This window comes from Corvus brachyrhynchos, unplaced genomic scaffold, assembly GCF_000691975.1.
Source record: "Corvus brachyrhynchos isolate BGI_N302 unplaced genomic scaffold, ASM69197v1 scaffold52, whole genome shotgun sequence".
In the NCBI taxonomy this organism is placed as follows: domain Eukaryota; kingdom Metazoa; phylum Chordata; class Aves; order Passeriformes; family Corvidae; genus Corvus; species Corvus brachyrhynchos.
This window is the reverse complement of record NW_008237221.1, coordinates 3,008,536-3,026,392: the sequence shown is the minus strand read 5'-3', so window position 1 is coordinate 3,026,392 and position 17,857 is coordinate 3,008,536. Positions and strand designations below refer to the sequence as shown.

Genomic DNA, 17,857 nt, shown 5'->3' with positions numbered 1-17,857 from the left:
ACCCCTGGGCAGCCGATCCCGGTGTCCGGCCTGTGCCTCGGGAACAGCAGGCTGGAACAGCAGGCTGGAACGGCAGGGACGAGCACAAATCTCGGGTGGCAGATGCGATGTATCCAAATGGGGAACCCCCGGGAAGTCTGGGCAGGCAGGGTGAGCACGGCTACAATGCAGCGAAGGCTCGAAGCAGCGGCGAGGCAGGGCGGCCACGGCCCAGCTCCCAGCGGGGCAGGGAAGGTGGGCTGCATTTTCCTGGGGTTTCTCCAGCAGAAGGAAAATGCAACCCCAAGAAAGCAGCCTCTCTCTCTGTCCAAACGCCGGGGACTGACTGACTGCACACCCAGGTAAAACTAAAGAGTATCCAGATGCACGCCACCCCCTATAGCCAGCTCTTTTGTTTTTCTGAAGTACCCAGCAATTTGTCCCCCTAGCAACACGAATGGGGAAAATTCCTTTAACAGAAAAAAAAAACAGGAGAGCTCCTAAAACCCCAACTTTTTTTTAAAATCAAAGCACATGAATTTGAATAATTGTAATTTGTGATGTAATGGATTAAGAATGGGTTAGTGTTCACTTACCTTTGCAGCAGTTTGAGAAGCAGGGTTAATTTTTGATCAGTAGAAAATTCTATAGCTTCTAAGATTTCTGATCGTTATGAAACTAAACCAGTAAAATGTCTGAGAAAAAAGGAAAGGTGTTCTTTTCTACCATTTCCAGTGCAGAATACAGGATAATTGAAAAATCTATATCATATGATAAAACAATTTCAATTGTGTAATTATTTTTTATTTTCTCATGCTTAGCTTGAACAAAATGACCATGGTCAGTGTTCAGGTAATGTCCAAGCACTCCTGGCTGATTAACTTCAGTCCTGACATACCCACATGCAGCTGTTCTACATTCATCTGTTTGGCAAAGCAATGGCCAGCAGAGAGACTCAGTCCTGCTGATACCAACAGCTGTTTGCTGGGCTAAAAGTACACGGGGTTCCTCTTTTGATTTTAGTCTGACTATTTTTTGTAGGGGTCATGTGTGTGTACAGAATGCCAGAAATATTACATTAAATAGTGTGGTTTTTTTCTGGCAGAAGACAAGCTCTTCTGTTCTCCCTAGTAGGGCGAAGTGACGGAGTCACTTCATGTGCAGAAGCCTGACAGTTGCTGTCAAGCTCAGAGTACTTGGCCAGAGGCTAAATTCAAGGCACTGTTACAGCAGTGTGGCTGGACAGCTGATGCTTTGTTAGTAAGTTCATGTAGGGTTTCCACCTTTTTTTCCTTCATTTAGGATTTCTGAAATCAGATAGGTCCAATTTTAAAAGTCTCAGTCAGTGGAGTTTTCCTGAAATCAAATCTGGACAGAATTTTCAAAGTGGTGTGGAATGATGAAAAATTAAGCCAGTCCAGCTTTGTTGTTGGGCATGTCTCAGTCATCCCAATGCAGTTTGAACAGCTACTTTCTTTATGCCAAAGTCTCTTATTCTATAATCGAATGGCTGAAATATATAACAAGCATAAGAATCGCTATGAATGCACTTAAGATCCATGGCAGTTGTTTCCTGTATTTTTCCACTTTAACCATATCTACGACAGTGCGGTTGCAAGAGTCTTCATTTCATTTCACATTTAATTTAGTCTTTTCCATATCTAGATAATATTTGCAAAGTGAATGTCCAGCTAATTTCATCATGAATTTGGATTACTAAAAAAAGCTCCTTACTTGGCCTTTTGAATGCTGTAAAAATAAATATACTAAGTGATTTAAGATTCCTTTGGCTATGTTAGTTAAGAGTGTTGCTTCCTTGCTAGTTTTTACAACCATCATTTGGGAAGGTAAATGATAACCATGGCACTAGATATTGAAATTCTGTTACATGTAGCATGTTCCACCTTGCTTTTAAAACCTTTAATTTCTTAATGTAATAAAAAAACTTCAATGTTTTAATATTTTATCTAGCTTGAGTGGACATTAATGTCAGTCTAATGACTGTTGTAGGCATAAATGGAGAAGCAGTTTAATTCTGAAAATATTTAGCCCTATTTTTCTTGATGTTGTTACTCAGAATAGGACTTAATGTAGTATGTAGCTGGTAAATTTACAAATAACTGCAGTTAATCAGCAGAGTGTGCATTTCAGCCTGCTTTCCCTCTGTTGAAAAATTTATTTTCCAAGTTTTAGCATGTAACTTCACTAAAGGAAGGGTTGTTTGGGTCACCATATAATAAAGTATTTGAACATTTAGAGTAGGAAATTAATGAGACTTAAACTTGTCTTCAAAATTAAATTCTTGTATAGCTGCATTACAAAGTACTCTAGAGCAGAAGGACTGAAGGAATTATTATGGAAGGAGGGCTTCGGTGGATCGATGCGGCGTTTATTCCACAGGGTCCCTCGTGGACCGCTTAGGCAGCACTCTGCCAGCACCCACGCGTGCCCCCCCCCCCGCCTCCGCGGCCAGCCGCGGCCAGCCGCTCGCACCCACAGTCTGTGCACGAACCGGAGACAGAGAGGCGAGAGGGGTTCTTTGCATGCAATTCCGAGGTGTGTAATGGCAACACACCCAAAGGGAACAGAGGCAAGAAGAACCCAGAACTGAAAGCCTGCACCAGTTTTATCCCAAGAGCTCCCAAAGGCGGGCAGAGCATCCAAAACCAATAATCTGAGGGCTCGGGGGCAGAGGCAAGGTTGAGTGACATAACAGGGGCCAGTGGGAAAAGGGATGGGAGGGGGGAGAGGGCCAGTGACCAGCAGAATCGAGACAAAGGGAGAACTTTCTAGCACAGTGTTGTAAGGAGAGATCACTTTTAGAGCAACTTGGGGGGTGTAAAGTGGACTTAGCCACCGCAACAAATTATTTCTTTTAGAGATAATCTGTTCTTTCAAACTGACTTGCTCTTACCAGTTTGATTGTATTCATGGAAATTGAGGAATCTGACACTTTATTTGACCTCATTGACATGGTATAATCAACTGGAATGGTACCAGATTGTGTGTCTAAGTTTTGAGTTCCTGAGGCTGAATTTTCTACTGAAGTCAATTGTCTTGAGATGTTGCCTTGCAAAATGTGTTGGAATAGAGATAGAACATTTTCATCATGTACTGCAGTGCAAAGAGTGAAAATCATGCTTTAGCTTTCAGAGCTATTCAGCTGACAATTACATCATTTCACAGACAATTTTCCGTATCAGTAAGTAGTTTCTGCATATGTATTTTTCTGTGCAGGTCAACTTCTATGTGAGGGTGAAAGCAATTTATACTCTTGGATACAGCGTATCTCTGATTGCTCTTACAACAGGAAGTATAATTCTTTGCCTTTTCAGGTATGTGTTTTTCCTGAGTAAATATTAATGATAAGACAGCTTTAACTGTTGTCTGATTGCTCAGATGCTTAAAAAATGCACTGAGTTTACACTTTTTGCAGTTAAACAGCTGACAGTAATGTAATGCTGACTTGATTTTTGCTAGCACTGATCATATTAACAATTTTCAAAGCATTTTACAAATTTTAAAGGCATTACAGCCCATGTAAGAGAGAATAGTGATTTAGGAATGATTATATAAAGCATTTTCTATTTGGTTATTAAAATTGACGCCTTGAATTGCTCCTGAGAATTAGCGGGATGCTGGTCTCACCACTGGACAAGTGGGCAGATTTTGTGGAAGATTCTGGGTGGTTGCCAGGAGTACTGTAATCAAAGGCAAAGGCAATCATTACTTTGTCCAAGTGGGGCTGTAAATCACAGAACCACCCAATCACCAAGGTTGAGAGAGACCTTCAAGATCATCTAGTCCAGCCATCAACCCAGCACTGCCATAATCACCCCTAAACCTTATCCTCAAGTGCTGCATCCAAACACCTCTTGAACACTTCCACTTGTATGCATTTAACATTCATTATTTCAGCTACTGAATAGGATGAATAACTAATCATCTGCATGAGTTATTCAAGAAAAATAGTTTCCTCCTATTTGCAGCTTGCATATATCTCTGAATTGCACAGGAACATGTGATGCAGTCCAACATAATAGTGGTATCTCAGCAAAGGATGTGCATGGCCGCAGCAATCACTGCATTTTTGACTGTTTAAAATTCAGCCTGATATTATGTCCTTTGCCAAATTCAGGGCTAGCAAGGCTGATCTGTTCTTTATTTTCCTACACTCATTGTAAATATTCTTGTTTTAGTAGTTTCAGAATGGATTATACAGTGTGTGTTGAAAATCTCAACTGGAAGAATATTTGGAAGTTGCCACTGCACACTGCCATTACACCTATTGCATCTTCATTCTTTTGCTGCTCATACTTGCTAAAATGCCGCATCTTCTGGCCTATTTCCAGGTGCAGCTCAAGGTGCTGGTTGTGACCACAAAAACCTCTTATCAATTTGGTTTCTGGGGATTTGATATATAAAAAAAATTAGGAAAATCTTGAAGGGATTGTATTTTAAGGGGAAAGCCCTCAATTTATAGCTTGCTTCCCCTGAGTACTCATTGACTTATTTGGAATATTTAATCTGCCATTTGTTTGTAAGACTTTCACATGGCTGCCAGACAAAAGAAGAAAAGTTTCGCATTCATTGGATGGAAAGGATAGGTGATCAAATGTTTTGAATGCATTTTTAATTGCTCCTGCATACGCCTACATCATAGGATCAAAAGTCACTATGTGCAAAATACAGGAGTTAAATAAAAGAATGAAACCAGAAAATAATAAGTGAGAGCACATCTGAAATACATCCAGGATAATCAAAGTTGTGTTTGCAAGAAAAACACTGGAATGAGTGCACACAGAAGGATATAATAATCTATGTTTATTGTCAGTTTATGTTAAAATGTGAGAGAAATACCACTGGGATCTTTTAGTCTATGATACTGAACAGAAGTAAGCGATAAAAGGAAACAGCAAGGCAGCACTGACAAAATGACAGAAAAGGAAAGGGTATGCTCTTACTCAAGGTTCGTATTGCTAAGAAATGTCCAAAGAGTAATAGAAGTCTGTTCAACATTTTCTGCATCATAACCTAAAATGCCTGTTTTTAAATCTCATCGTAGGAAACTTCATTGTACTCGGAACTACATCCATCTGAACCTGTTCCTCTCTTTCATTCTAAGAGCCATCTCTGTTTTAGTCAAGGATGATATTCTCTATTCCAGCTCCAACACAGCTCACTGTCCAGAGGATCAAACCTCATGGGTAATAAACCTCATTTTCTACCTAGTGTTACCACTATTTTGTCACTGAATTTTCCTCCATGATCCTTTTAAATATTTAGGAGTACCAAGATTTCAGTGTAGACAGTTCTGTAGAGAGTATAATGACTAGGAGAATGGTCTGTTAGAATTAGCCAGAGAAAGAAGGTTGCAGCACAAGTAGGAGACATTAACATTGTTTGCATGTCCATGAAGGACAACTTGTCATCAGCTAAGACAAATCATAACCAGATATAGCTCAGAATAAGTATGGCCACTGCATTAATCAGCTGGGAGAGTTGAAGACAAACAAGAGTGCCATCAGCTGGGAGTGATTAAAGGCAGATGCTCTGGAAGTGTTCCAGCAGCTTTATCAGGGGTCCAGGAATTGGACAGGTATCAGCGGAGGGAGGGAAATAACTCAGGAAATTAAATATTTGCAGGAGTTTTCTTCATTAACTCCTCTGTACTTCTGGGCTGTGACAGAGGTGTTATCATCTCTTGCATTCTTGGCAAGCTAATATGTTTACTGTGTTTTCATGCACAGGGTTTAAAAAAATCTCAAGTGTTGCTGTTAAAAGACTGACCTATATATCATATTCCTACTTCTCTGTCCCTGTTATTTCAGTAAAAAATCCCTTCTAATTTTAATTAAGTACAGTTTAAGCTTGTGAGAAAAAAAATGGAAGAAGATATTTTTCTCTTGATGAAGCCGTATTGTCCCAAACCATGAAGTTCTTAGCAGTGACTACCAAGCTGTACATAGGAACTCATAATCTGGGATATTTCTAACAGGAAAAAACAGGAACTGAGTTGGTAGACCCCAGTTAGGCAAAATAGATAGTAGACAGACTGCTGGGGTAATCAGAAGTTCTTAGGTCCTAGAAAGACTATTCAGTGGACTCTCAAAATGCTACTTGATTTCTGCAATTTCATTTATTCTCCAGTTATCTTAGCTACAAAGCCTTATAATTTCCTATTTAAATATGGCCAATTTTGTGAACTGCTGAGTAATTTCTGTTGCATTGTATGTGGGATGATCTGGCACCAGCCTGGCAAGGCTATTCTGTCTTACCCTGGCTTGGTGCTGCCTTTCAGAGCACACGGGGTTTGGCCCTTTTGTCACATGTGTGTGATGTTCCACAGTTCTGCTGCACTCACAGAGGTCTAAAACACTAAAACATACATAAGGCACTGTAAGTAGGTCTGGATTACATGGAGCACTAATTTTGGCTAATTTTACTGATAGATACCTTCACTGTTCAGCATCTGCAAACACAGCTGAAACAGAATTGCTTGCAGGAGGAAGGGAAAATACTTTGATGCAAGGTATATAAATTGAGAATGTAATACAAGGGAGTATTGGAATTTATAAGGGATTACAAAATTTTCACTGCTAGTCTGATTGTATGGAATCATAAACATAAAAGCAAATTTCAACTTGCTTGACAATTTCGCCTTTTCACACATTTTGAAATGCTAATTTTTATCCATTTTACATCTTCTGGCCCACTGCTGATCTGCAACGGATATCCCTTCAGTGGATATGAGGTCCGGAGGTAAGATCAGTCTTACCAAAGCTAGCTTTCTAACCTTGGTTGTAGGCAGCTAAAATCAGGTGAAATGAATTCAGGCCTTTGGACTCTTCCTCAGTTTTCTGTATATGCATGTACATAGGCATGAATACAGACATGTACGTTACTTGGGGTGCACTGAGGTGTCTGAGACATCATAGGGGGCTGATGGATACAAAGAAGTATCCATAAGGAGGTCTGCCCTTCTGGCTTAGCAGCTGGTGACTGTGTCTCACTTCTTAATAGACATCTATGTTTAGAGACAGGAATCAATCGCTAAAAGTAAGTTACCTGCTTAGGTATCTGGTGTATTTGGAATTTTAACAGAAAATTTGAGGTATGAAGGGTATTTAAACTGGAGAAGTGAGTAAAGCTGGCAGAAGCTAGAGATTTTATTTGGTCCAGTTTGTTTCGTCTGTTACATTCACAATATCATCACATTTCTCAGCACATTCTCAGTCCATATGAACATTTTCATATTCAATTCTCACATCCCAGATCCCTGCTGGGAGGTACAAAAGTAGCAGCAGCCAGCACTGTGGAACATCAGCAGCACAGACATCTGAAAATTAATTCTGAAGAGCAGCACACAGACTATAAGTATCATTTTTTGATACATGTCTATGTGTTTTGTTAACTAAGAAACACTAAAATATTTTCTAAAAGGAAAATATAATTTTTAAAAGTCCAGTCAACTTTTTCTTCTAAGTCTACTTAGTCATCATGTAAAGTTATATTTTTCACTCAGTTTCACATTTAGCCTTGAAAATTCATAAAGCAGTTTCTTTGTTAACTGTTACCGTGTTAGGAAGTCAGATGAGGTTTTAATACATTTATTAGACTCCTAGTAGATGATCATTTAATTTTATAGCCATTCATTAACAAACCATTGCAAAAGTGTGCATTTATTGATAACCACCATGTTTTTCAATGTTTATCCTATAACGATTTCAAAATTTCTGAGTGAATTTGCAATGAGAGCCATCTAAATAATTTTTAATAATTCATTTTCTTTTAATATATACAGTAACATTTACAATGTTACAATTTGCTTGACTGAAGATAGAAAATTCTACTGGACCTGGTTTACCGATATTACAAAGACAGCTAAGATTTATAGGCTGTACTAGTAAAAATAATATGGCATCTTTCCTGCAACAAATTTGATCCCTCTTCTCATATTTCAGGTGGGCTGCAAGGCAATTCTGGTGTTTTTTCAGTATGGTGTCATGGCAAACTTTTACTGGCTCTTAGTAGAAGGACTTTACCTCCACATCCTCCTTGTGCTAATATTCTCCCCCAACAGACACTTCACAATCTACCTGCTGATAGGATGGGGTAAGAACTCACACATCATCCAGTAATGTTCTTTTTTCTGTATGTGAGTGTTAGTCAGGTTCACTATTTCATACCAAGGTAGTTGAGCTGTCTCTGTTGGTGACTCCTCAGACTCACAAGTTCCTCAGTTCAGCTCCAGCACAGGTTACAGCTGCTGTAGCACAGGAAAGAGTAGGCACAAAACTGTTGGAGCACCACTGCTGGCTTGATCCCTGGCACAACTTCCACCTGTGCCATCTGCACCACACCCAGGGATTCCTCTTGTGCAAAGACTGCCACTGCAAAACATATGATTCAGGTGTCCTAATTTGCGAGGAAAATTAAAGTTTAGCTGCACAGCCATGAGCTGTACTATGCAATTTTTGTTTTTGAAAAGCCCAATAATACTGCCCATCTGGTTTTAAATACATGTATTCCCTTCATTTACAGAAAGTGTGTTGATATTTATATGGAACACTTTAATACTTCAGTAATAGGTGGTCATAAAACATTTGGGTGTTGCTGGGAAATGGGAATAAACCAGTGTGTGGACAAGGTTCCTTATGAAATGATTTATAGTTCAATTTTATATTGCAGTCCTTGGAGGTGCATTGGGAATGCACAACTTGTATCTATTTTCCTGTAAGACACTCTGACACCTTGCAAGAAACCTAAGAAAGGCTTTTTTTTTGCGTATTAGTAATTATGGCTGCATTTTTATAAGAAATAGACCCACTTCCCTGCAGTCTTTGTTTCTAATACATTTCTGACATCATGTAGCTCATCAGATGGGCCTCTCCCTCCATTCACTGAACTGTTTACTATGTGCTGTGTATTTGGGCGATAACTGGCTACTAGTAGGACGAACATTTTTTTTGTGGACTTGCATTTTTGTGATCATTCTCTAAACCTCTTTGGCATTTTTCAGGAATTCCTACGATATTCATTATTACGTGGACAGTGACACGGATCATTTTAGAGGACACTGGGTGAGTGTGTGAGAGAGAAAGCTGTAACTAAACTAAAAATCATGCCCTACATAATTTCAAGGCTTTCTTTGCAAGACCTCTAAACCAAAGGCAAACTCCTTTTTCCTTTGTCATTATGATTACAGAGGAACTCTGAAGTGTAATTAATCTTTAATCTGACTAACCTTTCAGAGGACTTAGAGTATTTGGATCAAAAGTGCTGAGCCCAGGGTGAAAATTAAATATTCAGTTTTTCAGGTTCAGTCTCACATTTTCACAAACAAGTTCCAGGCATCTATAACCTGATTATCCCACAAGAAATTATGTAATTTCAATTGCACCTGTCAGTTGCTTTCGATCTTTCGGCTACCCAGAGGGTCAGTGATAAGTGCACTCTGGAGAAGTGCCCTTACACTAAGTGAAACTAAGCTTTATTCCCAAAAAGGTCAACATCCTCTATGATGTCTAATGGTACAGCCCAGTGTGCTTGATGTTTTAGCTGATTTCATAAAATCATGGGATGAGTTGGGTTGGGAGTGACCTTGAAGATTGGTTAGTTCCAACCCTCCTTGCCATGGGCAGTGATGCCACACTATAGACCAGGTTACTCAGAGCCCCATCCGGTCTGGCCTTAAACGCTTCAAGGGATGGGGCATCCACAGCTTCTCTGGGCAGCCTGTGCCAGGGCCTCCTTACCCTCACAGTAATGCACTGGTGAGGCCACACCTTGAGACCTGTGTCCAGTTCTGGGCCACTCACCACAGGAAAGACATTGAGGGGCTGGAATGTATCCAGAGAAGGGCCATGGAGCTGGTGAAGGGTCTGGAGCACAGGTCTGGTGAGGAGCAGCTGAGGGAGCTGGGGATGTTTAGTCTGAAGAAAAGGAGGCTCAGGGGGGGCCTTATCACTCCCCACAACTCTCTGAAAGGAGGCTGTAGCCAGGTGGGGATTGGTCTCTTCTCCCAGGCAACCAGTGACAGGACAAGAGGAAATGGCCTCAAGCTGTGCCATGGGAGGTTCAGTTAAGACATCAGGAAGAATTTCTTCACGGAAGTGGTTGTAAAGCATTGGAATGGGCTGTCCACAGAAGTGGTGAAGTCACCTTTCCTGGAGGTGTTCAGGAAATGACTGGATGTGGCCCTCAGTGCCATGGCCTGGTTGACATGGTGGTGCTTGGTCAAAGGCTGGACTCAATGATCTCAGAGGTCTTTTCCAACCTAAATGATTCTGCAACTTTATGAGGAAAGAATTTCTTCCTAATGTCTAAATCTCTCCTCTTTCATTTTTAAACCATTCTCCCTTGTCCTATCACTACATGTCCTGGCAAAATGTCATTTTCTCTGTTTTTTATAAGCCCCCTTTAAGTGCTGAAAGGTCACAGTGGATTCTCCCTGGATCCTTTTCTTCTGCAGGCTAAGCAAACTTGACTTTCTCAACCTGTCTTTGTAGGAGAGGTACTTCAGCCCTCTGAGCACCTTCATGGCCCCCTCCAGACCTGTTGTAATAGATCCACATCTTTCTTATGCTCAGGACTTCACACCTGGATGCAGTGCTCCTGGTGGGGAAATTGAGTATGCATATTAAAACAAAGGAAATAAAATTAATAGCAGGAAATGACTGAATGCCAAATTCTAGGTTAGAACAGGCATTATTTCAGTGTGCTTTGACGTGTTTATAAGAAATACTTCTCCTCATAGGTCTTGCTTGCCAGATGATATTAATGTCAACATGATTTTCCCTCTTTTTTTTATAGTTGCTGGGATACAAATGAGCATGGTGGTCCCTGGTGGGTTATACGAATACCAATTTTATTTTCTATTATAGTAAGTAAACTTTGAAGCATGAATTATAGATATTTTCAGCATTGTGCAGTGCATGTAGCCATTATTCTTTACTGCTAGTTACAGATAGGAAAGAATTCTGTTTTAATGAAAAGAAATTGTGCTGCAGGAGAAATGTTAAACAGATGCCAAGGCCATTAAATTTGTTGCCTTCAAAATTTATCTGCCTCGTATTAAATGAGCAGTTGCTTTTATTTGTGTGTTGTTCTTTCTTTAACATCTCTCCTGTTTATGAGCCTGGAGGAAGCAAAAATCTAATTATACTTTTCAATGAATTGCATATTTGATTTTGTGTGTAAATAGTAGTCCTGCAATTGAGAATCTGATATTAGTCATAAAAAAGTGTATGTCTTTCTTCAATTGGTAGCCTACTGAAATATTTATGGAATATGAAGTGTTTGCAAAATAATACCATTTGAGAATGTTTCACAGGGCTTTTCCTGTTTGGAACTCATTAGAATTACTGGAGTAGTGTAATAATATTCCTGTTCACTGTAATGATTGTGTAATTAACATTGGGCATAATATACTACAGTTATATGTCCATTTCTGAAAACAGTCAGAGAGCAAATTAATGTATTTTAGATACGCTTGCTTCATTTTTAAAACTGTAGGCAGAAAATCTAGGGCATTATTAGATTACACAAGATTTCAGGAGTTTGCATTATGTTTGGGCTTGCCTTTCAATCTGTGCCTGCTGAAAATCATTTTGGGAGGAATTCCTGTCATCACCATCAGAGTGAATTCTGCAATTTGAAGAGAAAGAAGAGTAGGCCATATCTGTGAAATGACATAAGGTAAAGCCTCAAAGATGTTTTATGTTATGAAGAAATGAGCATGAAACAGAACTACAGCGTGATGGGAATACTCGCACCTCAAAGGAGCTGGAGAATGGGGGACGATCTGGAATGAAGAAAATATGCTGGAAGATAAAAGCAAAACAAACCACCTGGTGTTTAAAGGAAAGCCTGTTCTCCGAATGCTCAGTTTGAGCAGCTATCTGGTAACCAGCTGAGACTTCGTGTGCCAGAAGGCAGTGCTCCTCCAAAGTAGTCCTAGACCTGGAAGTGGAAGTTATCCCAGGGCACATTGCCGGACCTGAACTGCAGCTTGTTCTTAGTGAAGACTGGGAAATGAGTTGTGATTTAAGCAAATGGACTACTGGTCAGGGAGCAAAAGTCTGATATCTCTAACAGTATTGTGAGAGTGGGTTCTGATACCATTCTGCCCAGTGGGAATGACTTCAGTTAATTCAGCGTGTCAGAACCTCCCTGGCATTTTCTCCTGTGAATTTTGGCTTGAGAGGAGTCACTTGGCAGACTTTCACACTTCATGCTGTACACACTTCAGAGTTACTCAGTAGGATGTGACTGTTCCAGATGAATGTGCTGTTACCCCTATTCTTTCCTTAGCCACCAATACTGGCTCCAGTGCATGTGGCAAGTTAATATCCCTGGTGTGTGTGGTGTGTGCACTCTGCTGCATTAAGTCTGCAAATAAATCTGCAATAACAGGCTTCTGTCTGTTAGCTTTATAGGTAGGCCTCTAAGTAATCATCTGCCTGAAAAAATGTATGTTAAGTTCAGCAAAAGCCTATGTTTTCTAACATTTCTTTTTTATTCTTTTTTAAAAAGATATTAGATAAAGTTTTCCTAGGTTTTTATTTCACCACTGTCAGTTCCTTTCACTCCCTTCACCTGTCATTTCAAACAAAATGTTAAATACAGAGGGACATGCACTTGCTATGATCATGGTTTATTTATTAGTATCCCAAATTCTACAGCCTGTGTTAGAGAAGACACAGAAATTAATTGAACTTGAAAATCTTAGAACCAAATTTTTAGGCAAAATAAGAAGGCTTCCACCAATACATGATGACAGAGATTTATAGCAGTGAGACAGACACTGCCTAGTTAGGTACCCCACCTCCAGATTTTGTGCTTTGGGATGGGGTTAGTTTAAAACACCAAAATTCTCATTCACACAGTGATACAAATTTTTCTCTAGATTAATTTATTCTAAGATGTGTGCATTTGATGCAGCTGTTTATGTAGCTGGAGTTACAGTTTTCAGCACACTTGTTGCTCTGAAGGTGTAGATTCCAACTGTTCCCTTACTTCAGTATGGACGTGCTATGTGTAATGTGCAGTTTTCTAGACCACACCAAAGAATCCAACACCAGAAGGAATGGTGACCAGAAGAAGCCAAAAGTCAAGGTTGAAGAAGTAATGCGAGTGAGATTTACGATATACTGAGTTTTATACTTCAGTTTTATGGACTGGTTAGCTTCTGATCATAATAATTTTTTATGCAAGTGCCTTTCTATAAAGTAAAACATGAAATAAAATACAAAATAAAATAATGCCACTGTTCTGTCTTAGAGGGCTGTAATGAGAATTAGACCGCAGGGATTCAGCTGGACTAGCTGATCTCCAGAGGTCTCTTCCAACCCCAGCTATTCTGTGATTCCTTCATTCCTAATGTCAGCATTAATATCCAATGCAGTCAGATGCTTGTGAGAGGCCCTTTTTGTGCTTGATTGGAGTAGACATATCAGCTGTGCAACAATCTTCTCTAACGCTAATTCAGACAGAAAATACTGAAAGCTGAGGTGAGGGACAAGGGAGGGTCAAATCTGTGTCTGGGCTTCCAGTTGTGAATCCATGTGACAATTTAGGACAGTTTGATTGCAGCAAATCACATCCAGTGTCCCATCCTGCTGGGAAGTCTGTCCTCAGCTGAAGTAGTGGAAGGAGGATATTTCTGAAAACTGGGGCTTTCAAAGACTTTTGCCAGCCAGAGCAGCACTGGTGGGCATGCAGGTGTTGCTGGACATGGCAAACCTGATGCTGCAGAACACAGTAGGTCTGGTGCTGCAGAGCTGAGGGCTTCTGGAGGGAGGTGCATGACTCCCACTGCTGACTTGACTCTTTTCTGACTTGGTAAGCATTTCTTTGTGCTGCATATTGAGTGGAGAATTCAAAGATCACCATTCTATTTGTTTTCTTTGCAGGTGAATTTTATACTTTTCATTAGCATTATAAGAATCTTACTGCGGAAGTTAAGATCTCCAGATGTTGGAGGAAATGACCAGTCACAGTACAAGTAAGTCATACTTTTAGATATTATAGACAGAACCAAAATAATCTCTTTAAGATTTCATCTGCTGAAAACCAACATCTGCTGTGTTAATATAGTTGCATTTAATTTAGAACTACTTTTAGATATGGGTTAATAAATATAACTATGCTGAAATGGAGATAAATATATTTTTTTCAAACACTAAATTCAGTAAAAAATATTTAATTTCATAAAGACCAATAAGCTATTCTTGAATTTGAGTTTAATCCATGAATCAATACGCTGATATAAAATATACCAAGAGTATTATCTTTCTTTTGATACATAAATATTTCATTTTGACATAAGAAAAGTTTCAAAATCAAAACATTTTCCTTCAACCTCCTTAAAACCTTTTTTTTTTAATTTCTAAAATACTTAAATATATTTTAAGAGCTGAAAAGAACTTACATTGTTACCAAAAATTTTTATATTAAGTATAGTGTTTTATATTAATTTAAAATGCCATCTTTACTTTTCTAGAGGAAAATTATTGTTTCTGGCTTAGATCAACTTCATTTCTGTTCAGACTTCTTTTATGTTTTGGTTTGAACATCAAATCATAAAACATCTCTTTGTTTCCACAGCTTTAAAATCAAGGGATGTTTGGGCACAATTCAAATACATTGCTAAAATTGATTTTGTTCCTTATTGCCCTATCTGTTATTGTTGTTTATTATAAGAGCTGCTGGATATGTCATAATCTGCAATCAAGAGTCTGTTGCAGCAGGTCTTATTTGAAAGCTCAGATGCAGACACTGACAGTTCGGGGTGTCAATATGGTACTTCAGTGGCAAAACCTAACATGAACACTGAAAATCCAAAGCTGTGCAAGTGGCCTTTGAAAATGCGCTCCTGGATAACACCTTTCCTTCATTTAAAAAATACTGAATTCCTGTTCTAAAAGCTGATAAAACATGGTATGCAGAAGTAAAGAATATCCTTAAAGCCAAGAGAAGCAGGACCTTAAGTGTTTTGTGGACAATGTGACGTGTTTGATGCAAAAAGTGAAGAATTCTGATGTGCCACAGAAAAGTCAACACAACAGGACTGACGGGCACTTTTGTTTTGCAGAGCTACAACGGTCTTGTTTTGTGTTTGCTGATTCAATTATCTAAACATGTGGGAAAACTTAATGACTCTAGGTGAAATTGTGTGGTTGCCACATTATTATTTGGCAAAATGGCCAACCTATAGGCAGGAAATTCCTTCAAGTTTACTTCTCGTGACATAAACTTTTCTTTCCTTCCATGTGGTATTTATTTATCTTTTGAAAATGGGGCATTCCCTTCCCTTCAGTCCCACCTTTTTCCACAGTTTACTGTAGCACTTCATAATATGAAATATTCACATTAATAGCAACCTTGTCCTTCATTATTCAGCCCTGCAAATTCTTTGCTTTTAGCATTTGATTGCCTGATTAAATTTGTATTTCTGGTCTTTAGCTGATACGCGTGGGAAAGTAGATTAACCTCCTCAAGAAACTGCATCTACAGAGCAAATTAAAGATCTGGGAGGCTCATTTTTAGAATTGCAAATGTGTTTTCTAAAATGCAGAGAATAAGGCTATTTTGTTTGTCCCTTTCTTTCACTAAAATATAAGTCCAGTATAGCGAAAGTAGCATCAACGAGACAAAAATTATTAAACCAATCGTGGAGTGAAAGTGAAATATGAATCTAAAATGAATACTACTCATGCAAGTCGCCATTTTTCTTCCCTTCCCCTGAACCTGCTTGTACCTGGTTCCATCCTTTTTGTTGTTCATTTTACTTTTGCAGTGGATAAGGCTAAGTTCAAATAAAATCAGTTTTCCATTTCACTTGGGAAACCGGGGAATTTGCTGCCAGTGTCATCTCCTCCAGCAGTAAATTGATTTCTTCTGCTAAGGAAAACCTATTTGTCCTGCTTCTGGTATCATCTTTAGATGTGGGGGGTTTACTATTCTTGAGAAACTTTACTGTAAGAAATTATTATTTCCACATAAACAGATGCAGCCCCTGGGGCATTATGAACAAGGCAAGGCCATGAAGACAGACAGAGAAAAAATAAAACTACTTGAAATACCTTAACTTTTCTTTTAAAATAGGTGAATTCACAACAGCATCCTTTCATCGTTGAATCAAGTTATATTCATCAAGACAGTGATGAATTATGGAACTCAACATTATAACTTCTCAAATTTTATATGATACTAGACATCCAAAATTGTGCATGACTGGCCCTGTATAATATATAAAACTGATGTTATTAGAGTGAAATAAATGACAGATAAGGTAAAAGTAGCAATTTATCATTTCAGTAGTTTCATGAGCTGTTTGTCAGAGCACTTCTGCTTAGAAATTTAAAGATCTCTTTCCTTAACTTCAGTAGTGTCTTCTGCTAAAATTTGTTAATTGACAACATTGAAAAATATTTAATGGTGTATGCTTAATACCATCAGTAAAGCTATGAAGTTTCAGTATTTGGGGCTCATGAAAATCTCACGGATGAGATTATTCTGGATTACATTTCCTAGGTACTGTTTGCATATTGCGTGTGTGCAAAGCACAGACTAACCATACAGTTAAGGAAAGGAAATTAACTGCAATTAACCTCAAAAGAGAGATTTTACCTTCCATGCTTGAGGACCTGTCAATATGACTTTGCAGGAAGGCATCATTCCTTTGCACTTTGAACAGTCTGAAGTTTTAATGCCAGGTAAAAAATATTTTGAGAGATAGAAGCAACTCATGACACTTTGTCAGATGTGGTCCTGTGGAATAATGCAGGAAAACCCCATGCCCAAGAACCATGCCATGAAACCAGGCTGGGAAGGGGCTGTGTGTCAGACACAGTGGAGGACAGGTCCTACACCCCGCTGCTGTACAGAGAGCAGCTGGGGGCTTTTACAGAGGCCCTGCCACCTTCCTCCAGCTTTTGGCAGAGTGCAAGGTCACCAAGATCAAGTACAACATGGAATTGCACATGCCAGAGTTACTATGTGGGTAACCTCATTGCAAGCCTGAAAGGAAAACAATTGGTAATAAATTATTGTTACTGTTTATAAATCCTAAATCATACCAGGTTTATGTAAATGACATTTCATCAAGTTCTTATCTCAGTAAAACGAGCTCATCATTAAATTTCAGCTTTTTCTCTTTTCTTTACCCAGGAGACTTGCAAAATCCACATTGTTGCTTATTCCGTTATTTGGAGTTCACTATACAGTGTTTGCTCTATTTCCTGACCGCAGTTCCAACAATTATAAAATAATCTTTGAGTTGTGTTTGGGATCTTTTCAGGTAAATTTTAAGGTTTTTATTTAAAAAAAGTTTTATTGACCTAGGTGAGTGGTGCCTACTAACTAAGGAATATTGTCTCTTTCCAGGGGTTGATTGTTGCAGTCCTGTATTGCTTTTTGAACAGTGAAGTAAGTCTCACCTTTCCTACTGAGAATGTTAAATATTGGTTTTAGTAAATGTATAAGTGTCCCTATAATTCTGCTCTGATACATGAAACTGTTTTAGAAGGTGTTTGCATTCCCATTAATAGAATATATTTGTGACAGTTTTTATGCAACAGGAGAAATCAGTGTAGTTGGGTGAAGAGTTTTAAGAGCTGTTTAAAATCTAATTCCTTGCAAACTGAGATATTAGTGTCTTCTGTTATTTAACATGATCTAATCTAGCTCTGTTAGAAGCAATATGGGTTGCACAAGTGAGGAGGAACAAGCCTGGAAATTTATCCGGAACTGGAAACACCATTTAGTAAGTATTTAGGGGTGATATTCTGTCAGTATCTAAACCTCAGAACAGCAACAGATTTTCACAAGTGCTCAGCATGTCATAGTTTTCATAGTCTCAACTGAGAAAGAT

At 38.9% G+C, this 17,857-nt stretch overlaps 1 protein-coding gene across 1 annotated transcript in view; it reads left to right on the top strand.

Moving 5' to 3' along the window:
• VIPR2 (vasoactive intestinal peptide receptor 2) overlaps positions 1–17,857 on the top strand; it is a 51,978-nt gene that overhangs the window by 27,356 nt on the left and 6,765 nt on the right. The window contains exons 5-12 of the mRNA XM_017728919.1: positions 3,217–3,314; positions 5,045–5,186; positions 7,944–8,094; positions 9,002–9,062; positions 10,795–10,864; positions 13,896–13,987; positions 17,155–17,284; positions 17,371–17,412. Of these exons, the coding sequence (XP_017584408.1) occupies positions 3,217–3,314; positions 5,045–5,186; positions 7,944–8,094; positions 9,002–9,062; positions 10,795–10,864; positions 13,896–13,987; positions 17,155–17,284; positions 17,371–17,412 (786 nt within the window). The remainder of the gene's footprint in view (positions 1–3,216; positions 3,315–5,044; positions 5,187–7,943; positions 8,095–9,001; positions 9,063–10,794; positions 10,865–13,895; positions 13,988–17,154; positions 17,285–17,370; positions 17,413–17,857) is intronic.